The sequence below is a fragment of the Falco cherrug genome, chromosome 10 (genome assembly GCF_023634085.1).
Source record: "Falco cherrug isolate bFalChe1 chromosome 10, bFalChe1.pri, whole genome shotgun sequence".
Lineage (NCBI taxonomy): Eukaryota > Metazoa > Chordata > Aves > Falconiformes > Falconidae > Falco > Falco cherrug.
Genome location: NC_073706.1, coordinates 13,710,664 through 13,737,411, shown reverse-complemented (window position 1 = coordinate 13,737,411; position 26,748 = coordinate 13,710,664). Strand labels below are relative to the sequence as shown.

Sequence of the window (26,748 nt, the reverse complement as noted above, 5' to 3'; positions counted from 1 at the left end):
AGAACGAAAGTAAGTGCATGTTTTACACCAGACTCTGATGTCTCTCATCAAGCAATGGGTCATAACGTCTTGGGCATGTGAGGCTCAGCAAGGGCAGCATCATGGGCAAAGCAAGAAAAGTGCTAGCACATTTCCTTCTGATTGTCTCTTATCTTTTAAGTGGTTCCAAAAATAGGTGTAAGCAAGGATGCAAATGTTGCTTCCTTCATGTCTGATGCAGTTAAATGGAGCCGGTAAAGGTAAAGCGCTGCAGGTAAAGCTGGTGGGAATGGGAAGCACCGATGTGAGTCATTCCCTCCATTTAGCTTGTATTGAATTACCAGCTCAGGGAGGCATCACTTGATTTTGTTTTAAGACAGAAATTAAACATTCTCAAGGCTCAACTCCCTGCTGGGCTGTTGTTTACAATCAACATGTGAGCGCTTGAGAAGAAGACAATCGCCAAAGCCAGATCTCAGCCAGCCCAGAGGATTTGCTGTGCGTCACTTGATCACTGCTGCCAATGTTTTCCTTTGGGGATGTTTTAGATGTGCTGCTTCTCCTTGCTTACACAGCCAAGGTGCCACAGCTGGGTCGCTCAGATCCAGACAGCTCCACGCCAAGATGCGTTTCTCCTGCCTTCTCTCATTGTCTTCCTTGACCATCTGAATCTTATGAGGTTTGCTGCCAGTTACCTTTATTTCTCTCTCATCAGATCCAGTTCTATTTGATACTCTCTTTTTTTATTTGTTCATACAGCAGCTTTCCATCCCCAGCCCCAATCGCATGGCAATCCCCCTCTGAGGGTACCCAGCCTGGTTTTGGAAATACCTCTTTTCTCCATTATTTACCGCTCCTATTCGTTTTACCCTCTATTTCCTGCACTGCTTAATTTGGAAAAGCATAGTTACAACGACAGGGTTATGCCAACTTTGACCGCTTTATTGGGTTTGCAGCTGACACGGGGGAGATGAGAAGTGTGGGTCACTACTCGCTCACCCCAAGCCCGTGGGGTGCCAGGTACGTCCAGGTCCCTGCAGCTGCTACCAGCAGACATGCCCGTTGGCTTTGCAAAAGCTCTTTCAGGGTAATTGTGAAACCGTCTTCTCTGATCTTTCCTCTTTTTACATGAAGAAATGGCTTTTTGTATAAATGCATGGATGGGATCCCAGGACCAGCTTTAATTCTAAAGTCAGAGTTCAAACCTAATTTGAGTGCATCAAAATGTTTCACAGGTGAGAGGACCTGTCTGGGGCTTGTCAAAAAGGCATTCAGAAGTTCTGCTCTGCTGCACAGCTGTTGGTAAAGCAGGGATCATATAGATAAAAAAAGGGAATTTGTCTCATCTTTAATGATACAGTCCATCTTAAGCCTGAGGATAAAAAATAAAGAGCCTGAAGCAAACATAAAGCGGGAGAGGCACCAGCCATTTGAGTGCTATTTGGATTATTGTATTTAGAGACTATTACAGATCTTATTAAAAACTCTTCCTCCAGGATCTCTCCAGCATATTCCTGGCACAGACAAGGACAAACATTTGATCTTTAGCAGTGAAGGAGCAAAAGCACACTAAAAAAAAAGACACACTGGAAGACAGATACTTTAAACAAAATTAATCAAGAGAGAATGCCAAGAATATGCCTAACTTTTACAGGACACTTTATGTATATGTTTACTTATTTATTATGCATTAATTAAAATTCTTAAAAGAAGTGGAACCTGGCTCAGGGTTTGATGAAACCAAACCAGACAGGCTTTGAGTCACTGCAGTGAGACAGTGAAAGCTGTACGGGCAATAAAACCGGGAAGAACTGTTCAGATAATTTCAAAGCTTTGTGCATTTAAGGTTATATGACACGCTGTCATAAGGTAATGAAAAGTCCAGGGACTGAGTACTAGGAAGAATACAAGTTATAAAAACAACTGAAAAATGTTGTCATCCTGTAAGGAGTTTCTAATAATTGGAGCAATCCTAACTAATTGCCATGACTGAGTGAAGAGCAAATCTCGTGCCCCTTGCAGCCTGTTATCCCTGTGTTGCCACCTGTGAGTAGCTGCTATAGGCACCTGTGCTGCAAAAGCGGTGTCGTTTAGGACATGTCCTACAGAAGGAAGCCTCTAAAGCAAGTGGTGACACGCTGTGCTCTTACTTCTGGAGGTCCCTGGTTCAGGCTTCAGCAACTCGCATGAGTCACCCAGGTGAAGGCTGACACCGTGGGACGGGCGGTTACAAGCCTGGAGGTCTGGGATCCTGCCCTTGCCTAAGTACACAGCGGTGATAGATAACTAATTTTCTGAGAATGGTCAATTTGATGAGAAATGAAGTTTTGGAAGGAAACCAAAAGCTACTTGAAGATTCGTGTTATAATTCAATAAAGAGTATTGACAAAACGTAAAGCGGGGGGAAATCTTGAACTATTTCAGTGTTTTCAAATAAATACGTGTTTTCTCTCTGGAAACACTAACACATTTTATTTCAAAACACTAAATAAAAAACCATATTGAACTTCTGTTTTATTTCAGAATTGTCCTAAGCTAAAAAAGAAAGAAGAAAAAGATGATTATAAGCCAAAAATGAAGCAAGGCGATTTACCGCAGCTCAAACTAGATGTTTTATTTGCAAAGTGCTGTAGGTCAGCCCCAAATGAATTGCTTTGTTTATCTCATCTCTGACAAATTTCTTAATTCATTCTTCTTGGTTTGACCCAAACATATTTTTCCTTTTGAAATTAATTATTTCATGAGGAAACTACAAACTCCCTTGTTCTCCCAAGTGCAGGAGGAACGTCTCTGGCGGAAAGAGAGGACGAAGGAGAAGCAGTGGCTCCAGCTCATGAGCACTGGAAGCAGGAATGCAGCTCTTGCCATGGGCAGATGAACCTCCACAGTCTTCAACCCCAGTTTTCCTCTGACAAGCACTGAGGAATTAGTAAGATCAGTGGGGAAGATCAGCTTCTCCTGCCACTGCAGCCCAGAGAGACCACACCAGCACCCGTGTGTGCATCAGGGCAAAGGTCTCGACCCTGCCCTGCACCCCAGGGCTCTGTAGCAGTGCTCTGCTGGGCAATTTCTTTAGAATTAGGCAGAAACATCTCCAGAAGCACATCTATGCAAGTGACAGCTGACTCCTTGATAATGACAGCTTTAGAGACAATTATGACAGGCAATTGTTTAATAAGAACTGGCATTTTTCATGAAAATAATTATACTGGTGAAGCACAAGGACATTTTAGCTTAGAGTCTCTGGCTTTTCAGCCAAGCTCATCTCGACGGTTGACAGCCCTGACTACTGTACCCTGAGTAACCAGCTCTGGACCACTCATACTCATGGCAAGCATTGTTTGATGGACCATCAAAATATAATCGATGGCACTGATGGGCTGGCATCCCCATAAACACAAATACAGTGCCCACCTCAGGCAGAACCCCCACCATCAGGCTTCAGAACTTCACTGGATGTTGCGGGCAAATGTCACAGCTCTTCATGGCCCTGTACATTCAACCCACTCCAGCTTTTCGTGCCTTCTTTCCATGCAACATGCTATTGACGGTCATCCACTTGCTCTGATCTCATTCTGGAGCCTGCTTATCCCACATCTCTCCAGGCTCCTGACATCATACAGAAGGTCAAGATTTCTCCCAAAACATCTGTATTTTTGTGAGGCTCAGCATTTGGGTGCAGAGGCTGCGACAAGAAAACAACCTTGTTTTCAAACGTGAACCAACAGTGTCTTCAGAATATTTTGACCGCACAAAAAAAAGAATAAAAATCTAGTATTGGAAGGAAGAAAGTTCATCTGGACTGAAACAAAGGAGGAGGAAACAGTTTGTCTTGGTGAGGGGCCCTAAAGAGCCTTGACTGTAGCCTCATAGTTTATGCACAATAAAACTAAGGATCATTATGCTGACACATTATTTGTATGCTACTTTAAAAGATCTCATAACATGTTACTTTAGCATTTCCTGATGATTTATTAACATTTTACAGCTCATTACAAAACATTTTCTACATTATAATTTATTGGGGAATTTAATCTAATTTGGTGCCGATGAGAAATGAGCAGGTGAGAGTAGGATACCTGCACACAAACAGTTCACAGCAGCTTTCAGGACTGGTCTGTGCTGTACCTGGATGGACAGTCCCTGTACCTCCGAACATACTCACTCGCTGCCCTTTCCCCTTAGTCCCTTCATCTAACACAAAGTATTTGTAATTCGTAATTAATGGTGCAACATGCAGTTTGCAGACTGCCAAACCATGAATGATAAAAGCACAGAGAACCCCCAATTTCTAAGTGAAGTGGGTACATCAGAACATGAAATAAAGAGCAGAGACCTATTTAAGTGAGGATACAGCAAGTTCATCAAACCAGAGGAGATTATGTCTCATCTTTATGCCAGGAAGTAGCAACGGAGCTTCACTCAGGCATTTTTATTCTTTGCTGAGTTACTGACACTCACCAGCAGCCCCCCAAGAGTAAAGGCCATTGGAAGATTAGTGTGCAAACAGGGTTTCTTTCTAGCCAGCTGCTGGAAAAGCACCAGTTACCTCTGGCAGATGACTGCCTGGCTTCCAAAGTTGAGGAAATAGCCTCAAAACAGAGGTGATGAGTAAGGAAAGCAGTCACGAGGGCAGCCAGGAGTCACAAGCCCGTGGTACATGGAAGAGCGGGCTGGTCTGGGCTTGCTCTGTCATGAGCAAGGCACAGCCTCAAGCAAACACCTCCCAGCTCCCTGGACCAGCTGCCTTGTCTGTAAGGCAGGGAAGGATGTGATACGTGCACGGAGGATTCATTATTTCTGAGCTGAGGTGCATTTTGAATAGATCTCCAACATGTACAGACTGTGCCGCACCACAGGCACATGAACTGATCTCAGCACAGCAATACCAGGTTTTTTCAAGCCGATAATCCATCTTGATGTTGGCTGAGTATGCTAAACACTGTACCAGCCACATGCAAAAGACCAGGACCAGACCACAGTGCCTACAATTTCAACGCACTTGTAAGATGGGAAGAGGCATCGACCCAACCTTTTGCTGCAATCCTTTCTTAGCATCTCTCCAGCCACAGCCACTTGCCACCCGGATCAGAGAAGACTTAGGAAATTATTAAGGTTATTAGAAAAAGTTTACGAATGCTTGGTCATTAGCATCTCTGATGCTTATCATTTTATGACCTTGCTGTCCCACACAGATCAGGCTCTCCCTCCTCTGAGGGAAGGCAAGGCTCACAGTAGCCATGGCACAGTCTCTTATTTGTGTCATGCAAGAACGAACCCTTCTGGCTGCTGAAGATGTGAGGATACCGGTCTGAAGGATATTGGAAGGATATTGGTTTTGCCTTGGAAAAAAACCCTCTGATGGCCAAAACTCATCAAGGACGGTCAGGAGAAAAGGTAAAAATTAAGAGGCTGCGTGGGACCTCAAGAGGTTCTGGTGAACCCTCATTCACTGGCTATGCAAGGCCACACTGAGGTCTGCTCAGACTTAGGATCTGCTCGGGGCGGAGATCAGCACCAGGCAGGAATCACCCCAGTGGCTGCAGGGGACAGGGAGCCGCAGCATGGGCAGCCCTGATTTCTTCTCTCATTAGCTTCTTTTTCAGCCTCCCCCTGCCCATTGCTTCTGATTTTTCATCCTTCGCCTCACAAGCTCTGTTTTGGGCCTGGAATAAAACATGTGGAGCTGCTACAATCACAGCTCCAGGGAAGGTCCCGCAGGGCTGGAGGATGCAGGTGGGAGCCTGTGATGCTCCCAGGGCAGCCTGGCCAGGGACACTTCTCCTCATGTCCTCTTCTAGATCTCTCCCAATAGCATCAACACACAATGACATAACACAGTGACATCAATAAGCCAGACAGTGCTGTCATGCCTTGCACTCTCCCTCTTCATGCTTGTTGAGCAGCTCCTGCCACTTTGATGGATCTTTCTCTGCAGGGAACATCAAATATATTCATTTCCCAGGTAGCATCTGGGCTCAGATTAGTCATTCTTAACACGGGCATCATCCAGCTAACAGATTAAGCTTCTCCTACTGGGCGCAAAGTATTTGGAGGTTGCCCTGCAAGATTTAATTAATTGCTTGAAGTTTGCTGTGCACTCAAGCTCCTTTATGCCTGCAAGGAAGGGCTGTTGGTGTGGCTCAGAAGAGACGGAATGCAAGTTAACTGCCAATTTCTGGTGTTGGTGAGATGCTTTCAGTCCCTCTCCCAAGGTGGAAAATGGAGCTAGATCCAAAACAGGAGAAAATCAACGAACGTGAGCATGGCATTAACACCCAGAGGCTTGCACAGCCACTGGGAACTGCTGGGGCAAAGGGTTTACCCAGTAGTCTTCATGCTTTGAAAAATAATTCCTCCCCCTCCTTTTGGCCAGAGCAGTGATAGCTGTTTGCAGGTTTAGACAGTGAAAGAGTGGGATATTTTGGAAAGCATAGAAAAAAAAAGTACCTAGGAACATTTCCGTTTCCCTCAAATCTTCCTTAACTTGCTTTAAGGTTTTATTAAGGACACAGATTTGTTGACAATAAAATTATTTCTCTGTGCTGGGAGAGGTAAAGCAGATTGTTACACACGGGGAGAAGGGAGCTGACTGCTCTCATAAATAAGTCAATGTGTTACTCCTGCTAGACTGGAAGCAGAATGACAGCTCTTCCAGATGCTGATGCTCTACTTCTCTGTGACCTTCGGTAAACTTAGGTTTGCTAAAAATACCCTACAGAAGCACACGTGCTCCAGGGCTACAGAAACACTTGCAGCAGGGGAGATTTTAAATGCTCAGGTTCCAGCTCCCCACCTCAAACCCCAGCTGTCTTGAGTACTGCACCCCTGCTCCCAGTTAACATGCCCAGATCTCCACCGACCACCCTCTGCTGTGGCTGATGTGCCTTGTGTCCCAGGAACGGGGAAAGCTGATGGAGTCTGAGGCTGCGGAGCTTCCCAAGGGTGGTGTGGATGTGTGCCTGCTGCATGCCGGCTGTTTCAGGAGCAAATTGTGGCTCTGAGGGGCTGCTGAGCCACACGACATTATTTATGGTGAAGATTCAGACTATGTTTCTAATAGGGATGTTTGCATACACGCCCAGTCTTGCTCTCCCCCCTCCCCTGCCTTGACACACCAAAGAGGCAGGCACGTGGCAGCGATAAAACATAACATTAAAATTAAAGGCAACAGGAGATGGAAGCCCATTAAACATTACAGCACAGTTTTGTTTTGGGGTGAAAGTTTCCTTGTTCCTCAAAATGCAGCTCATGTGCAGCCAGCGACCACCCCACAACAGCCAGCAAGGGGATGGCACTGTCCCTCCATGAGACCCAATGGAAGAAGTAAATCAAGTGTCACTGAGATCCAGGCTCCTTCCCCCCTTTTTTCACAATTTGATGTCTGAGGTGCATAAGGAAAAAGAAAGCAGGAGTATGAGAGGGTGATTAATGCTAATCTTTACCCACGCAGAGAATAAGTCACCAATCAGCCGCTCTGTCCCTATCTCCTTGTTTAAAATGCAAACTAACATGGATAAAACAATAATGTTTTGATTAGAGGAGCTGCAGGGGAATGATACTGTTGCAGCAGTCTGAGGTTCTCGAGCCACATGCCCTTACTTTGATAGATAACACACTAAATGGAGAGTTAAACAGCACAGTTGCCACAACACTTTTTGCACCGCTCTGTCTCTTCTCACATACAGTGACAGAAACCAGGGTCAGCTGGGGTGGGAAATGACTTTCCTTTCAGTGCGGCAAGGGCAGGCTGCTGGGGAGCAGAGCCAGCCCACAAGCCAACCCCTCCTGCCATGTCACCTGTCTTGCATTAGAGAAGAAGAAAAAGGAAGCCCCACAGCTCCAAGCTGGAGGATGCCCACAAAGTGTTAACCAAGGGGGAGACCATGTACACCATGATGCAAATCTGGGTGTATAGGAACACACCTGACAAGGAGCCATGGGGATGACAGCTGGGTCATATTGCCACCAGTGTGGCTCGTGTCCCTGGCTAGGGAACGGGGAGGAAGAGAGAGCCACAGCAGGCAGCCACAGCTCAAAGATGGTCACCCTCATCACTGCCCAGGGCAAAGCAATGAAGTTACTGCATGTATGAAGCATGAAAAAGAAGAAAAAGAAAAGAAAAAGAAAAAGAATTAAATAAAATAAAATAAGAGAAAATGAAAGGAAAGAGGAAAGGAAAGGAAAGGAAAGGAAAGGAAAGGAAAGGAAAGGAAAGGAGAAAGAGAAGAAAAGAGAAGAAAAGAGAAGAAAAGAGAAGAAAAGAAAAGAAAAGAAAAGAAAAGAAAAGAAAAGAAAAGAAAAGAAAAGAAAAGAAAAGAAAAGAAAAGAAAAGAAAAGAAAAGAAAAGAAAGGAAAAAGAAAAGAAAAGAAAAAGAAAAGAAAAGAAAAGAAAAGAAAAGAAAAGAAAAGAAAAGAAAAGAAAAGAAAAGAAAAGAAAAGAAAAGAAAAGAAAAGAAAAGAAAAGAAAAGAAAAGAAAAGAAAAGAGAAAGAAAAGAAAGGAAAGAGAAAGAAGGAAAGAAAGAAAGGAAAGAAGGAAGAAAGAAAGAAAGAGAAAGGAAGGAAGAAAGGAAGACAGAAAGAAAGGAAGAAAGAAAGAAAGAAACAAAGGAAGGAAGGAAGGAAGGAAGAAAGAAAGGAAAGAAGAAAGAAAGAAATAAAAAGAAGGAAGGAAAACCTGGAAGTGACCCATGAAAGTTTTCACAAATGTAAGGATGTACTCTTAACTACAAAAGCCTGCCCCAGCCAGCTCTGATGCTGACTTGCACCCCAGCGGTGCCGGGGTCAGCCCCATCCCGGCGGTGCCCAGGCGCACGGCAGCTGCACGCCCGCGTTGGGAGAGGTGCTGCCTGGACCACGCGGTGTATCCCGGCTCCCGAGACGAGGCCGCTGCCATCACAAAATGTGTCACCGTGAATCAGCCGCGCACCGGTTTTAAAGTACAGAACTGTTCCCTGAATCATGGTCAAAAGCACAAATGTTCTGCTCTGAAAAAGGAAATTCACTGACTCCTTGAGCCAAAAATAGGGGGAAAGGTTATGTAATTCATTTGCTTTGAATAATAAGCATTTCAAAGTTATCTAAACAGCACTAAAAATGGGGAAATCTCTGTTTATTTAATCAGTCCGGTTTTGCTTTGGGATTGATGCTGGAGCTCCATGCAAGCTTGTCTCATGCACCTTAAAACAATTTAAACAAAACTTTACCCACCAGCAGGGAGAAGCTGGCAGGGCAGCAGCCTCACTCCATACCCACGGCACTGCCATAGCCATGTGCTCCTAAAAAACCATCCCATTTTTGTTGAATGCGAAGCTGTGAGCAGAAGGAAAAGCTGGAAGCATTTTGTAAGTCTTGGAACAAGCTGGTTGCTTAGGGGTGACCAGTGCACATCTCATTGCTGGTTTGCCCCATTTCCAGCTCAATCAGCTTGGCTGGAGCCAGGTTTCTGACAAGCTGCAGCTAGAATTATAAGTGGAAAAGCCATGCTTATTTTCAGCTGAATTTCTTGTCTCCCTGGATAATAAACGCTGCTTTCCTCAGCAGTCTTTGCAATCCATTCTTTGTGACTGGACACAAAAGCCCTGTTTTCCATGACGTCGCTTATCTCCAGCAAAGCTTCAATGGAGTATCAAATTGAAGATATAAAGACTCTGACAAAATAACCACTATCTCAGCCTGGAAAGTCACTTTTCATGGCTTCTTCCTTAATGTTTGCTAGTAATAATTTTCATCAGGTTCATTCCCAGAAAGGGCTGGGGTATTTTCTCCCCATCAGCCTCCTGGGACACTGAGCACAGCCCATCACTACTGGTGAACAGGTCTTTGATTGACAACCCCGTTCCTGGGCAATTCCCAGGAATCTCTCCCTTGATTCCCCACTTGTCCATGATTTATGCCAACAGGTATGTTGGTGTAACACATATGCACAATGTGCACAATAAAAGCAGCTTGGCAAGCTGATACAGGGTTGATGCTGGAAGCATTGGGCTCACCCAGCTGCAGGGAAGGAAAACAGCTTTGCCCCACCACACCACCAACCCTGTGCTTGGGACCGGTGACTGTTCATAAGTGGAGGCAGCCAGGCAGAAAGACCCATTCTCCACCTGAGTGGTTTCACCGCTGCCGAGACACTGATCTGAAAGGCCCCAGACACGGGCTGGCTCTTAGCAGAAGAGCAGCACCGCTCCTGCGGGGATGCTGGGTCTGACAAGGTTGAGGCAACGGCTCCACGCACAAGCAGGTTTTGCAAAAGTGCTGGGGTGAGATTTGCAGGGCAGAAAGAGAGGGGAATCTGCTATTATGGTTTTCCTTTAGTGTGAGGCACTGGGATGCAGACCAGCCTCCCAAAGAGTCCCGTTGCTGAAAAGGAATTAATGCCCAGAAGATTTTCAGCTGCGCTTCAATTTTCTCTCAACCGTCCCCACAGACCACAAGTCAAATCTCTACAGCTGGATCAATATGGCCTTAAAAACAAGCTGCTCTCTGTTGTCAGGAGGGTGGCTCAGGAAAGGCGCTAGTGCAAATCCGCATGAAAAATCAGGGATTGCACCCTGCCAGACACAGCCTGAGCAAAAGCCACACGCCACTGTCATGGGAAACACGAACAGCCATGCAAATAACCCAAACCAACTTCTACTGAAAAATCACCTGAAACGGGTTTTTTGGGTTTTTTTTTTTTTCCTCCAAATTTGAAGGCACAGCTATGATTTATGGCACCAAGGGATAGTGGTCCCTTGGAGCTGAACCCAGCGGGGAGGCAGGGGCAGCGGCTGCACGGGGGCGAGCAGACGCGAGGCAGTCGGTCTGTGCAAAGCTACAGCTACAGCTGCGGTTGTAGGATCCGAGTCAATAGTTGCTTTAACAGAAAACTGCTTTTGTTTCACAGGCACAAAGACCTCTTCTATCAGCATCCAGCAGGAGGTATACAAAACTGTCATTTCTTGCCCCGTTTCTGCCCTTCTCTCTTTGCTTTGAGGTTTTAGAGGCTGCCAGTGGGTTTTTTATTGCTTTAGGGTTTCTTTTTTTAATTGAAACTGAGTAAATTACCTTTTTCTCTAAATAGTTGATGACTTTAACAAATTTTTCTGTTATTTCTGGGGGGAGAAAGCATTGACCTTCAGAGCAGAAAACAGAAACATTATTTGAACTTGCTTTGTGCAAGAGCAAGGAGACACAACCCCACAATGAGGGGGGCAGCCCCTGAGGGCCCTTAAAAACAACTTTTTCTGGGGCAATATTTAAGGCATGAAATTTAGCACAGCACTACACAATATGGGAAAACCTCTAGAGTATGCCCTGCAATTTTCTCTTTCCCAAACACACTTGTTTCAAAGTAATGAAGACACAAGCCAGCTTTATTTCTGGCAATAACATCTTTATATATGTGGTAGTCTTTCCTGAACCATCTCCATTGAGAAAAGCGGGGGGGGAAGGGGAAAAAGCATTCAGGAAAGCAAGCGGCCTTCTGTATTTCTCCCTGTGATACAGCCATTCCCTGCAGATCACATCTCTGTGACCCTTTTTACAGGAACTCATGCTAGGCTGGGAGCGACAGGGGTGGGAGACCTCATCTGCTGGAAGAGACAGAGCTGGCAAGCAGTAATGCACCTGGCATCTCAGTGTCAAAGGAAAGAGCTCCTGCCATGCTTCATCTTCCTTCTCTTCTCCTCGAGGACCCCTAGCATTAATATCTCTAGTGAACTAGATGACTGTTCTTTCTCACACGGGAGCAGGGTGGCTCCCTCCGACACAGCTCAGCTGCTCTGCCCTGGAGCCCGACCCGTGCCTGTAAGCTGCAATACTCCTCTTGCCTCCAGCACCCCTGAGCCCCCAGCCCTCCCCCAGTGCAGTGGGGAGCAGCACTGGAGGGGGAATTTAACGAGCAGCTTGCTAAGGGATTGCACCAAGCTGAAACTGTGGTAAAACAGGGCAAGACCATGGGAAGCGCCACCAGGACCCGATGGGATTTGGGAGGAGTGGGAAGGGTGCAGGCAGATGGGGTGGGTGTGCGGCTGGGAGCTGAGCTTGGACAGCTGGGTGCTGGGAGCCACAGCCTCTTTGTGCTCGTTACTATTGCCACCTTTCTGCCCTGTCCCCCTTTAAAAGTCAGTTTCTTTGGCTAACAACGGTTCTGCTTTCACTGGCAGTGCTGCCCTGAGACATGTTGTCAGTGAGACCCTCGTACTCTGGCTTGGTGACAAACCGAGGGAAAATGCATCCCTATGGAGCTATTTGAAATCCTCCGAGCTTTTTGCTGCTCCTGAGTAGACTGTGTTTAGCAGTGAGCTAGACGGTCTAGTAGGCTTCTGCCATTTTCTTTGACCTCAGAAAAACAGCTATTGTAGCTGCTAGTGCTATATCTTCAAACAAAACTCCTTTCTCAGTAGACGCTAAAGAATGAATAATATTTGCCTGGCTCCAGGACGCTCTTGGAAAACAACCAGCAGAACAGGCAGTGTTTCTGGCCATGCTGCCATCGTGCTGACCTGTCTCCAGTTAAAGCTGGGCTGGTTATTCCCTTCTGATACCTCAATGCTTCCCTTGATGAATAGATGCCCTTAGGGGGTCTCACTGCTGCATGACTCCCCCTTAGAGAAAAGGGAGGAGAGGTTTTCCTGCCCCTTTGCAACAAGAGAACCACGTCTACATGTCTTTTAAATACCTCCATGTACCATCCTTTAATGTTGTTTGTGCAAGACCAAGTGTAAGAGAGCTGGGGTCCAAATATACCCAGCCGTTCAGCTGCAGTAGCCAAGGAGCAGGTAAGACCCTGAGTTTTGTCTCTTTCCTTTATGCATCTCAGAACTGCAGCTTGATGGCAACCTGCAGAGCAGATGCCAAGACAAGTCTCCACACAAGTCATGGAGGCAACGTCCTGCAAAAGGCCTTTTGCATTATTCAGTGTGGTGGAGCCTGAAGCAGCTTCCCTGCGGAGCTGGAGTAGAAGCCTGATCCATGGTGAAAAGAAAACCAAAACTGATTTCTGTCCTGGTAGCTAATGGGTCACATTTCTCCTCTGTGAAAGGTGAACTCGGGCAGTGACCTGGGCATCCAAGTTGCCAGAGGGAGGGAGGGACAGAGAAGGACCCAGACAGATGATCAGAAACAAACTTGTTAATAAAGCCCGTAAGGAGGGGCTGTGCCCACAGCATCACACCTGACAAACTCGTCACGTGGCGATACAAAGGAATAAACCAGCTCCAGATAATTGCAGGGCATGAGAATATGTTCAATGCCCTCTTAAACTTGGTAAGATTAATTTTCCTGAAAGCTTGATTGGAAGGAAAGTGGGCTATATAATTAAAAGAAATAAAACCCTCACAGATGGCTTAATGCATGACCAGAAGAGATTACCTTTTGAGGTTCTCATCTACCTGCACATCAGCATTTCCCTGACGTTTTTATGCCTCCAGCCTTTTCCCTTGGCCATGGAACCACAAGCAAGCTTTCAGGCACGGACTTTTGCGAAATGGCAGTCTTAGATACAGATCTCTTGATTCAAACATCCTTACCACTTGCCTATAAAGCACCAAGCACAAATCAGCACCATATAAACTGGAGTAATAGAAAAGCCAGGCTGTTAATCTTCATAACGTGCCTCTCAGTGGGGATTTCACTTGAATGTTATTTGCATTAAATATGATACTGAGTGCTGGATATGAAGCTATAAATAAATTAAAGGCCATATTTAAGTCAAACACTGTCCTGCTGTTGAGTGCAGGCTCAGGCATGAGAGCTGTGAACACTGGACCACAGAGAGTTGGTCGGCTGCCTGAGCTGCTGGAGGAAATGGTAGTAACAAGTTCTGTCACCGGTGCCCTGAGAAGCTCATTTTGGGGGGCAATGAACCCCCTTAGCAGGGTTTATAGTGTCAGCCCAAACTCTAGCATTGCTGGCTGTATTGTGGACACTGTGGCTTGGGCAGAATAAAGTATAGGTTTGCTGGAGATGATGTTCAGCAAAATACCTCAAGTGCATCGGTCTTTTCATTTGATACATAAACATCTTAATTATAGCAACACAGTCAGCCTTGCTCTTCTGGCTGTAAGGAAAGAAAACGTTTGTGCTAAATTGCACTGAGATGAATTCATAACATATTTTAGGCAAATAACTGAAGAAAACTGCTCCTGGCCTCAGAGTATATGAAGTGAGAGCTGGGTTCAACTGCATAAACGTCCAAGAGCTGAAGCTTTTGATGATGAAAATTCAAATCCCTGGAGTAAACCGGGAGTGTTCCAGCGGCAGCACGGTGACTCCTGCAGCAGAAGCCCTTTGGGGAAGAACTTTGGGGCTCTCCCCGGTACGTGCTGTGGGCAGCTGAGCTCCGAGGAGCAGCGAGGGCAGTGCGGCTGGTGGCATGGGGACAGGGGCTTGGCTCCTGCAGCACAAACTACACCTGCTTTCCCCCTGACCCCTCGGCAGTCAGCAGCCCAATTTCAGGAGATCTGGGTGATGGGAGTTGGGGCTTCAGTCCTGGGAAACACATACCCATCGCCCTGCAAAATGTCGTGCTGCCTGCAAACCTCGCTGCAGCAGCACAGCTGCCAGCACTGTCATTTTTGGAGTCAGACAATTTGAAAACTATTAAGACATGGGAGTTGTGCTGGCCCCCTTGCTCCGTGGTGCAGGAGGATGTCACCTGATTTGGACCCTGGGCTGGAGGAGGGCAAGGTGGGAACAACCATCTCGAGCACAGCACAGATGAGAGAAGGGTTTGGGGTTGTTCTGGTTTGCTTCAGACTCGGTAACAGCTGCCAGGAACAGTTGTGGTACCTGTGGCAGAGGGCAGCATGGCAGCACGGTTGTGAAATGACCTTCCACACCAGGACACAAATTAAACCACAAACACTTGGAGGAAGGCACACAATCGATGCAACGGCACACCACACTCCTGTGCCCTCCTGCCCACTAATCCATGTCTAACCCCCTGAGCAGCTTTCAGACCCTGCTAGCTCATTTTTAAGCAACCTGCTATAAAAGCACAGATCCCCGTCCTTTGCTTTCCTCTGCCTCTCCCCACACTCTGCTTAGGGATTTTCTTCAGGACAACCGGGCAGGCACGAGGCTGTGCCTGTACCTCCTCCTGTACTGCTGAGGATGGGAGCAAAGAAAATTCAATTAGATTTTCAGGGGAGAAAAAAAAGGCATATCCCAAAGGGGCAGTGAACTTCTCGGTTACTTTATTGCTGCTTTTCCCCAGGGTCTTTCCTCTGCCGCAGCTCCTCTCTGCCTCTTGGAGCCTCAGGTATGACAGGATTTGTTTCCTGGCATGGTTTGGTCTCCAGGCTGGACCAGGTCTGCCAGGCTGGCCACGTGCCCCACTCTGCTGGGCTGCTGCACTGTGATATGCTTTCTGACCATACTCCTGCATACTATTTTTTTTTCCCTTTCAAGGGATTTTCCATCCCACAGCTTTCCTGGCCAGGAAACACCCACGAGCTGCCAAAGCGGAGTGAAGGAAACCAAGCGTGGGGTAGAGTTTGTCCCTCGGCTTAGTGACTGCAGCCTATGAAGTTTGCGGCATATACATCACCCCATCATTGTAACTTGAGGTCAAATATTTATTTATTAGTCTGAACCTATATTTCCTCTTCCTCCTACAGTGCACTATCACATTTCACACACTCGGAGTTAAGGAACAACTAAGTATGACAGGGTCATAAATCCATGACTGACAGTGATAAAAAACGAAATGTGGGCTTTGGGAAGGAGAACTCAATCCTGTGAGTCTCTCCTCTGAATGAAACGAGTATATTAAAATGTGTAATTTGTCCCTGTGAGGATAAAATATAAGGTGTTTGCAGGAGGAATCAATAGTAATGCAAGCAATGAGCTAAACTTTCCTAGGGGCTGTGAGAGTTGCATTTCTATAAGACGGTTTTGAAAAAAAATCATAGAATAGGAGGAAAAAGAACATTAATATGGTATTGAACATACTCAAATAATTAAAAACGTCTTCCAAGGGAGCAAGGTGATATGACAGTCCTACTAAGTACTGAGATCATATTTATTTGGTTCAGCACTGCAGACCTGCATTGTTCTTGATTATGTTGCAATTAATAGGATGTCGTATTGCAGTGACTGTATTAATTTTCTGCTTGGAGTCCTGATCAAAAATAGGGGTCTGCTGAGCCATCCTGCTTCAAAACATTCATAGCTGATACACAGCATGTCTTTGCTCCACAGGTCTGGCAGAAGGTGATGGGTGGGTAGGCCCCTTTCTTCATGGTTAAAGGAGGAAGAGAATGAGGTAGTTAAGGGATGAGATTGCTCCTCCTGCTGCTGGACACCACGCAAAGCCTTGAGCAGCAGAGCCAGGGCAGTGCATGAGCATCCATCCGGCTGAGCCAGCAAGGGCAAGACAGGACCTGTCAGCTGGGCTGAGTTGCTCAGGAGGACAACCAGCACATCCATTGCATGGCAGAAACCTGAGCAAACTGACTGTAACTTTCTCCTGGAGTCCCACTGCCTGCTCAGAAAACAGCGGTCTGTGCATTGTCTCTGTAAGCCAGAGTCTATCAGAGAAGACAACCTTGTGTTAGCCCATAGCTCATAATGGAAACCATCCTGCAGGCTCCAAAAGTCAGGCAAGTGCTCCAGGCAAAGCGGCAGCAGGTTTGCATTGCCCCCCCCCCCCAAAAAAAAAGTACCTGGACATCTTATGATATTTTACCATATGACAGTTCCAAACACCAACTGTTGCCAGGAGGCAGGGCTTGTTGCACTGATGTGTGATCTCTCCTGGGGTCATTCAGCAAGTGGGAAAGCATGGAAAGATTGGACTGGATCCACCCTGAGTCCCTGACATGAAGGTCCTCAGACACCTTCCAGGATCCCAGGAGGCTCTTGATGGCCATACCATGTGCTAAGGGAGTGTTTGCTAATCTCCTTCATTTCCTCTGGAGAAGGAACAAATCTCTTGAAGCAAGGTAAACCATTTGCTGCAAGAGTACAAGTCGGCTGTAACAGCGGAGGTGCTAAATTTATTCTTTATTATCCAGAGTGGGTAATAATTGGCAGGAAAGTACCAGAAGGCATCTTCAAACAGAAGGGGAAACGCTGAAATCAGGCCATACACCCAGTCCTGTCTAGGCTGCGTGACACTCTTTTATGTATTGAGGAATTCGCCTGGCAGAGACACCTGGCAGGTTTTATAAAGGGCGATGTACTGCAGAGGGTTCAGCGCCAGGGGAGGTGTACACGGCCAGGGGCTGCTCCGCCGGAGCCAGCAACAAGGCCATGAGCAATGCCACCAAACCCAGGGTATGTCCCCAGCTTAGCTGTCACTGACACCTCCAATTTGCTGATATTGAATATGCTTTTCACTGTGCGTGGTTTTAGAGGTACTCCCACCTTTTTCATGAGCGCTCTGCATAGAGAGACGCTTTTTTCCCCCTTTTGGATACTGAAGACTGAAAGTTTATGTTTTTTCTTTTTTTTTTTTTTTTCTCATTTCCACTAGGAAAATCTTCTCTCTGATTTCTGTCTTCAGCTGGCAATTGTCTCTAGTTCCTGAGAACTGAAAAGCTTCAAAGAAACCTCACTGAACATTCTCTCTCTCAAAAAAAAATTCAGCTAAAAAGACATTTCTCATTCTATTTTTTTTTTCCATGGGAGAAAAAAAGCCCCCATGAAGCAGTGCCCGGCAGTGCATTCACTGCGTGGAGAATTATTGAAGTGAAGAAGCTGCAGGAGATGAGAAGTGAATCTCACATGCTTGAACCACCTGCGGGTGACCAGCTCCTCCAGCCTGCCGGACACATCTTCTCCAAATGCCAAGGCCAAAAGCAATGCTCCCACAGCACCCTCTGCCCCAGCAGGAGCAGGGGTGATGACAGGTTTCTGGTACCCCAGGGAGGGAGGAAGAGGATGGACCTCCACACACCGATGTGCCAGGAAGGCACTTGGGTATAGGGATATAAAACTGTCTCACTGTTGTTTCCCTCCCATCCATGGAAAACTTAATGATTGATACTTTGAATGCAGAAAAATACTGGCAATGAACCGGCAGCTCAGAAATTGTTGCTACCCAGTCAGGGTTAGTACTCCCTTATCACCATCTTCACTAAACCAGCCCCAAGCACTTGTTTCCTGAATAACTCATCAGCTCAACTGATTTATCATCAGCTTTTTATTTTTAATCCCACACCTAAGATGCTTTGAAATTGGATAGAAGAAATGGCAAATATGGGGGCTGATGTTACTGGAGCATGATGAGTTAGCTGGCCCTCTCCCTGAGAGTTTCATTTAAGGAAAAAAAACCCTACATCTTTCCAAGAGATCCCACCCTCACACAAAATTACAGAAGGGAGCTATTCTCCCAGCCTGGGCAGGGATGGCACGGGTGCTGGGTGCCTGCAGCCAGGCAGGTGAGCAGCCCACAGCCTTGTGCCTGTGTCTTGCTCAGGTCGCTTTCCATGGCAGGGCTCATGCAAGGGTGGTTGTTCACTCCCTTGTCCCCCAAGGCATGTCCTGCCACCCTCCAGGCTGAAGCTCTGCAGGATTCATCCCTAACGCGCCGCTGAGGAGCAGCCCCTGTGCTGGGTGCCATCTGCACCCTGGGAAGGGAGGTGGAAGTGATGCCCAGCTGTGCTCGAGGAGCTCCATGCTCCCTCTGCCCTCCGTGGGGAGGGGAGCTGCCGGACCACCCGCCAAGTGATGCCAGACCAACATTAATTACGATGCAAATTGCTCTTGGCTTGCATTTCAAAGAGGTCTGGAACTAGTGAGGACACTTACCGTTTGGTAAGGGAATTTTAAAAACATCAACTCAAACTCCAGAACAAAGGCAGCAAAACATTATCACTTGCAGAAAGGCAGCTCTTCATGAAACCAGGAGACTGGCTTGGCCCCATACCCTGCTCAGACGTGTCCTTACAGAGGGTGATGGGGGCCAGCAGCTGAGACTGGACTGGTCTCAGGTGTCACACCAGAAAAGTGATCATGTGCATACAGAAGTAGGGAAAAGTCAGAATTTACAGTCCACCTTTCTCTGCCGTGGCAGACTGAAGGTGCTGACACCTGCGAGAGGGGTGTGGGCTATGGAGATAAGAGGAGGATGGGCCCTGGAAGGATCTGCAGCTTCACGTGGCACGAGTGGCTTATACCAGAGAGCAGATTGGGAATGTAATAAACCAGCTTCATCTGCTTAATGTGAGGGACAGGAGTGATGTCAGCACCAGCACTGCTGTTTTTGGCATCTGGTAATATCTGCTTTAGTGCTAGATGGCCACAACGCTCAGACTTTCCCACCCTGGCAGCCCCTGGACCCTACCACACCGCTCAGCCTCTCCGGGTGCCTTTGCTCACCCGCTGTCTCTGCCCCTCAGCAAAGGGTAATTTCACAGGAGAGAAAAGACGATGGTGACACTGCCGAAGCCCACAGCCTGCTGTGCCCCCTGCCCGGGCACCCATGTGCCCTGTGGTGGGATGCTGCCTGTCACGCGTGCCGCAGGCAGGGCACAGAAGTGTTTCGAAACGTCAGGAAGCAGAAGTGCCATCTGTGAGTCTCAAGCAGATGCTGCACAGAGACGATAGTAAAAGCCTTTAAGGGAAAGGAGGGAGGAAGTAGGGAGAAGACAATTAAATAGCTGTTTTAAATGATCTGGAAGAAGATTAAAGGCAGCTGCAGGTTTTGTTGGGTTTTTTTTCTTTTTTTCTCTGGGAAGAGGAACTGCTAGATTACCTTCATCTCTTCTGCTTTTTCATACTGCTATTAAGAGGAAAACCTAAGAGCTAAATTGATCGGCCACATTTCCTCATTCTTTTATTATTCCTCCAGCTGACATCTCAGAAAGGGGGAGGGAAAAAGAAATCAAGTGAATTAAAATCAATTGGGGGGAAAAAAAAGAAGAAATTATGTAAGAACTGGCAAAACACAGCAGGCCAAGTGGTTATGTAAAGCAATGAACACAAGAGCTTATTTAATTTAGAGCAAGCTGCAAGATGGACCACAGTGTAAACAGGCTGGGATTAGGCAGGCTGGGCTGTTGTGCATATGCTGAATTAGAGCCCTGTGTTCCCTGTGTAGTCCATGGAAAAAAGGCAGCTTTTTAGGGATGTTCACACCACCACAGATGGGCATCCCCACTGGGGCGGGTGTCTCTCTCCATCACTGTGGTGATGGATCCAGAAAAATTTAAGCAGCAATATCTTCATTTTTTTTTTCTCTACCTGATGGGCTGGTGGCACTGTGACGGGATGGGACACAGTCCTGCTACGAAGGTGCCCATCTGTTGTGCCGCCAGAGGAGTTGGCGGCACCCAGGTGTGGGCTTCTCTGGTGGGCACAGATCCTGCACGTGTAGCCAGAACAGTTTTGCCATCCAGGCCCAATGGGTGGGATTATCACTGCACGGAGCTGCTGTGAGCGGTTTACAGCAGTACTGTTATTAAAAGCCATAGTAAGAATTTGGCTGCAACCTAAGGAAAAGCAACCAACATCAATTCCTCTTGTCACCATCAGTATCAGCGCAGGATTCCTTAGCTTAAGCCATTGCCTAATCCTGGACATGATTTGCCAGCAAACCCAGAGAGAATTCAGCCATTTGGTTTTATGGCTTGCTGTTTTCACGTACTACACAGAAATGCTTGTCATGCTTATTTACATGGCACCACAGATCCGCCAGCAGGCAGAGCCCTGCTGCCCACCTCACTGACCGTGCGCCATTGTGGCAGAGAGCTCATCACTCCACCCCGCCGAGGTGCTCCTCGCTGGAGGAAAATGCATTTGCAACATCGTTCATGAAATTAATAACTTCGTGGGCCTCTCAGACAAATGGGAATTGAGTAGATGTCCTTGGAAGAGTGTGTAGAGAGTGCGTTAATGGATGCTGAGAGGCCAGGCTGCACCTTGTGCCTCCCAGCTCCAGCACCTGGTCCTTCCTTCCCATCCCCTTCAGTCCTGAGGCTGCTTGGCACATTCCTTCAAAGGCATCGCAAGAAGAAATGCAGGAAGAAATAAAGCAGAGGACCTCTTTGGGCAAGCGGTTGTTTCATGTGCAGGGTTATTTACTCTACAAATCATCTGAACTATGAGCAGGCTTCAAAAACATAATAAACAAGGGAGGGATGGAGGGTGAGGCAAGCTGCTGCCACGCGAGGGTGGGCTGATGCAGAGCAGAGCTGCAGCAGCTGCCCACCCAAATCCGTGAGGAGGTCCAGAGAAGTTCCCAATGTGCTTTCCAAGAAGTTGTCCTACCAAATGAGCAACTTGGAGCTGATGGAGCTGTGATAGTTTATGGAGGCGCAGGGCCTGCTGCCATGTGTTTTAATAAATGGGTTCACACCAGCTGTCCATGCAAATAAAACATTAGCATGTGTCAGACACTATCTACCCAGGCACTTGCCATAACTTAGGGGACATTTTCAGCAGAGCCATCCAAGCACAGACTGTGTCATACCAGTGGGAAAACACATTTCTCTCTCTCTCCCATGAATTATGGGGTGCCAGAGAGCTGCCCACACTCAGGCTCCCCTCGCACGTGTGCCCGGTCCAGGCTCAGTTAAAATCCTGGGATTTTAGCTCAAAGGAGTTGCCTGACTCTGTGCTGGGACTGATGGTGCACCAGGACTGTAGGTATTTCATTCAGCTTCCCCCCTTTCCCCACGTCCACTAAGGACCGCTCCAGAAGGAAGGTATGAAGGTAAGACAGTAGGAAGCAATGAACAAAAATCGATTTGCGCAGCCATCTGGCCATGCAAATAACAATTAAATTCAGACCTTTTTGAAAAGCAAGGTTGAGAGTGTATGATGCTAACGGCATGCAGGGCTGCAGGCGGTGGGATGGGACACTCCATGGGCTCCTGTTTCGGGGGAAGCTGGCCCCAGAGCCAGCAGCAAGGCTGTGAAGTAGCCAAACCCACAGGTACCAACTCACAAGTGAAGAGGGGAAACATTCTGCCTTCCCTTGGAGCTCTCTTATCTGATGCTGCCACAAGGAGTAGCTTTTAAAACCTCCTCCAAAGCGGCATAAAAATATAAATCCACTTTTATGGGGATGGCTTTAAGAGGTGTTTAATTTATGTGGAAAAAAATCCTAAAACTGGCTGCAGTGTGTTTTAGAGGCTGTTTGCCAGTTTAAGTGTCAACTAGACCTAAATAATGTGGCTATAATGGAGTTAATCCTGCTACCAGATCCCATGCTGATGCCTATATTCAAACCAGACATCCCTAACTGACAGCAGTAACAGGCAAGCTTGGCAATGAAGATACAACAGATTCGCAGGTTGATTTCAGCAGCTGCAAGGATAGTGATAAACAAAGCTGGGAAATAGTCCTGTTGTAAGGAGTTAAGTATCAGAGGCCACACAGAGCTTATGTCTTGGTGGCACGAAGCAAGATGTGCAGTGCCTGGCTGTGCTGAGCATGCTGACACACAGTGACACGCTGCAGAACATCTCACTTACTGCTATCCCTGCTTATCAGCATGTGCCACTGAGCAATCTGTAATTACTAGAAGAATATCAGTAATTACTTCTTACAGTTGTTGTGGAGCTTAAGGGGTACAAGCTAAGTAATACGAATGAGAATCAAATATGCTGAGTGTTGTTTGAACAGTTAACTTTTTTATTATTATTATTATTATAATAAGGAAACCTGGTTGTTCACACATGGGCTAGTTTCGCTCAGGAATGCCCATTAAAACTTAAATATTCAAAGGAAATACAAAGGAACTATTTCAAAATCAGAGATGTTAAATTAATACACTCAGATATTCATCCTGAGAAGCTTGTTCCAGTCCAAGGAGGAGCATTCTCCTGCAATGATCCCAGCAGAACCATAGCTCGCACTGTGCTCTGAGTCTATAAATGGTTACAATTGCTCTGTTCTGGGACTGGCTTTCAATCATTCAACAAATAAAACCTCTTGGAGAACTAATGGCTTCCAAAAAAAAATAATCCCAATTTGCTTTAGACTGTTTGCCAAACAGGAAGAGGAGTGAAATATGTTGAGTGATTTATTACAAGTGATTTGCCAGCTCGAGCAAGTGCATCATTGCTCTGCTTAATTTAAAGACCGAAAATGAATGCAAAGAGATGCAAAAACCTGCTCTAAACCAAGCTTGAATCCACTGTGAAAGACCAGGGCTCCAGATCTCCGACCAGCAAGACCTCTGCACGTCACTCTCCACATCACCACTGCCCTTTCTTTCACAGGTCTTCCATTATTTGTCTTTTTTTAAACCTCTGCACAGCTTACGATGTGAGACTGCCCGCTCACACGCTGTGCAAGGTTTCCATTAACGCACTTCAAACCTGACTTGCAGCTGCTTTGCTTATTCGCTCTGGAGCCTTCCCTGGTCCAGGACCCTGCATCACGTTGTGTGCTGCATCCCTGTGCTTGGAGGAACGGAGCAAAGCCATCAAACAGCCTTCCTATCTTAGCAAATCTACTTTTGTAGACAGATCCCCTGAGAAGGAACCGTATGGTAGAGCTGGCTGTTTTTTTCCCCCCCAACAGCTGCCTCTTTCTTTTTACTTTTAAATTAATTCACAAGTGAAATAATAATAATTAAAAAAATCAATGAGGAAAAGCCCACAGGTGAACTTCACATACTGTGCATTCACATCTGCCTACTTCTTCCTTGGCTAACAGGATAAGGTATAGCCTGAATAATAGCAAGACTGTAAAATGTGTTGAGAATTGTTTAAACTGTAATCTCCAAAGACATGGCTAGGAAATAATCCTCTGGTTTTAGCCCTATCATGGTAACAATGAGCATCAGTTTAATAGTAAGAGGAAGAAGACTGGAAATAATGGATTTCAGCCACACTGTTCTCAAATCAGATGTCTCACATCTCCTTAGAGAGCAGAGAATTTGGGTTAAGTACACTGGGCTGCTACTGACAACATCTACCAAGCATCTACAGGAGAAATACAGGCCCCACCACCTCAAGATGAAAGTTAGTTACCCAGACAAAATCCAGAGGGAATCCAGAGCCTCTGTGGGGGCTGGATTTTAGGTTATTGGAGCGCTACAGGGGGAAACTTGGAGAGACACATCCAAACACCTGCAGGCTCTGGGCTTAAATCTGACTGCATGTGCCCTCGCCCGCTTTTAGTGGGAGAAACGGTTCGGATTTGTTTCAGTTTGAGTTCCCTCCCTTTAACTGTGGGAACACCTCAAAGGCTCTAGTACACATCCAGTTTGAAATTCTAGCTGGCCGCTGATTAAAACCACCTGAAATTCGTGTTGAAAATAAAAGATTAAGAAGTTATCACATGCAAGCCTGGCAGCAAGGGGACTGTGCATTGGTGTCTTGCTCTTTCTGTCTCTTACATTTTTCAAGCCTAATGCTCCAGTAAACAAATGCCTCGACCCCTCAGAGCACTGGAGCGCAGCAAGTGTTGATGCTGAAATCCTGTCCTCGCTGGGGCGGGTGAGATGGAGCAGTGTGCGGAGACCAGCAAAGCCTTTCGGAAGTGAGGAGGGCTCTGCTAGTTACACCAGCTACGGATTTCCCCCAACCTAGTAGAAATACCAGCCTCTGGCTTGGAGGATGCAGTTCCTTTCCGGATGCCTATGCTACACCTTGTTCCCAAAACTTTCTGGGATTAGATCTTGTCACTACACGGATGAAACGGGCTCCGGATCAACCCGAGAAACTGGTAGTGGGGCGGGGAGACGGTTTTATTTCCCTCGATCTTGCCGACCCCTTTCCAGCAGAGGGCAAGGAGATGCAGGAGAGCAGGGAAAGGGTGGCGATGTGCGGGCTGCCTGGCCATGAACCGCCGCGCCTGGGGGGGACCCGGGCACCCCCGCTCCGAGCCGGTGGCCGCAGGCGGAGCGGGGGGCTACGCACGGGGGGGCCACTCCGGGACGGCGTGGGAGAGAGCTGGGGGAGGGGGCTCGCACCGAGGGGTTTACCCCTCTGCAGGGTCCCAGCGCTGGGGGGCAGGAGGGGGTGCAGGGTGGGCACAGCGGAGCTGAGACACCCTCCCCCCCGCGTCCCCCCCCCAGATCCCGCCAGCCCGCACCCTGGGCCGGTCCGCCCCATCAGGGCCACCCGGGACACCCCCTTCCCGAGCCCGTCCCCCCCTCCCCGTCCTGCGCCCCCCCCCCCCCCCCCCCCGCTGTCTCCGCAAAGTTTGCCCACCCGCACCCGGGGAAGGGGGCGGCTGCCCGGCCTCGGCTGCTCGCCGCCCCCCCCACCCTCCCGCCGCCGGCAGCCTCACCTGGATGACCGTCTTCAGCGTGGAGGGGTCCACGATGGTGGTGCAGATGAGGGAGTCGGGGTCCTGGTCCTTGCCGTAGATCTCCCCCATGGTGAAGATCATGGGGACGGCGAGGAGGAAGGAGGCGATCCAGATGCAGCTGATGAACTTCTTGGTGCGGCTGCGGGACATGATGCTCTTGGCTTTGAAGGGGTGGCAGATGGCCATGTAGCGCTCCACGCTGAGGCTGGCGATGTTGAGCGCCGTGGCGTAGGTGCAGGCGTCCCGGAGGAAGTAGTAGCCCTTGCAGACGGCCCCCCCGAAAGCCCAGGGGTGATGGACCCAGATGAAGTTGTACAGCTCGATGGGCATGCAGAGGAGGAAGATGAGGAGGTCGGAGAAGGCGAGGCTGGCCAGGTGGTAGTGCACGGTGCTCTGCAGGTTCTGCAGCGATTTCTTGCGCACCAGCGTGTACGCCGTGATGGAGTTGCCCACGGTGCCCACCAAGAACAGAGCCAAGTAGATGATGGTCACCATCACTTTGGAGTAGATGTCGGTGTTGACGTCTAGGTCCTCCTCGTCCGGCCCTTTGGGCAGCAGGTCGGAGCGGTTGGAGGCGTTGGCGTGGCCGCCGGGGTGCAGGTGGAGGGCCTCCCCCGGCCCGGCCGTGGCCGTGGCGTTTAGGTGCATCCCCGGGGCCGGGCCGGCCCCACCGGGGCCGCCGCACCCGCCGCCGCGCCCGCACCCGCCGCCGCGCCCCGACGTGCCGCTGCCCCCGGCCGGCAAACTTGGCTCGTTTTAATGCGGCGGGGAGGAGGCGCCTGCCGCTGCCGGGCGGCCGCGCGTGTGCGTGTGCGTGTGCGTGTGCGTGTGAGACACACACCCCCCGCCCGCAGCGGCCCCGGCTCGCTACTGCCTGCGGCTCCCCGGCGCCCAGATGTGCCCGGGCAGCGCCCGAGCCTCCCCGCACACCCCCGCACCCGCGCACACTCAGCGCACTTCCGCACAGCCCCGCACCCGTGCACCCCTCCGCACCCGCGCACACCTCCGCACCCCTCGCGCACACCTCCGCACCCCTCCGCACCCGCGCACACCCCCGCACCCCTCGCGCACACCTGCACACCTCCGCCCCCGCGCACACACCGCGCACATCCACAGCCGCGCACACCCCCGCCCCCGCGCACCCCCGCCCGCCCCGCCGCTGCCGCCGCCGCCGCCGCCGCTGCCTTCCCCCGGGCCCGGGGGCGGCCCCTCGGCTCGGCCCCCTCCCCGCCCCCCGCCGCCCAGGTGGGCTCCGCACCCCCAGCTCGGTGCCCAAGCGGGGCCCGGGGTGGGAGGGAGGGAGTACGGCCCGGGCTGGGCTGCACAGCCCCTCCCCGTTGGGACCCCCCCTCATCTCCAGCCCTCACAGCCAGACACAGTCATGGCTGTCAGCTGAGGGGTGCTGGGGGGACGAGCACAGCCCCCCCCACCCCCCCACCCCCGAGGAGAGGAGGGATACCAGGGCTGCTCCATCACCCTTGGACATCCCTCTGTTCCGCTCGTTCCCAAATACCCAGTCTGCTGCTGCTGCTGCTGCTGCTAGGAGAAACGCATTTAAAAGAGGGGAAAAA

At 48.7% G+C, this 26,748-nt stretch overlaps 1 protein-coding gene across 1 annotated transcript in view; it reads right to left on the bottom strand.

The window, feature by feature from the left end:
• Positions 1-26,012, bottom strand: part of NTSR1 (neurotensin receptor 1) — a 64,914-nt gene extending 38,902 nt beyond the window's left edge. Inside the window, exon 1 of the mRNA XM_005444885.3 lies at positions 25,157-26,012. Coding sequence (XP_005444942.2) covers positions 25,157-25,825 — 669 coding nt within the window. The 5' untranslated portion in view covers positions 25,826-26,012. The remainder of the gene's footprint in view (positions 1-25,156) is intronic.
• Between the last annotated feature and the right edge of the window lie 736 nt (positions 26,013-26,748).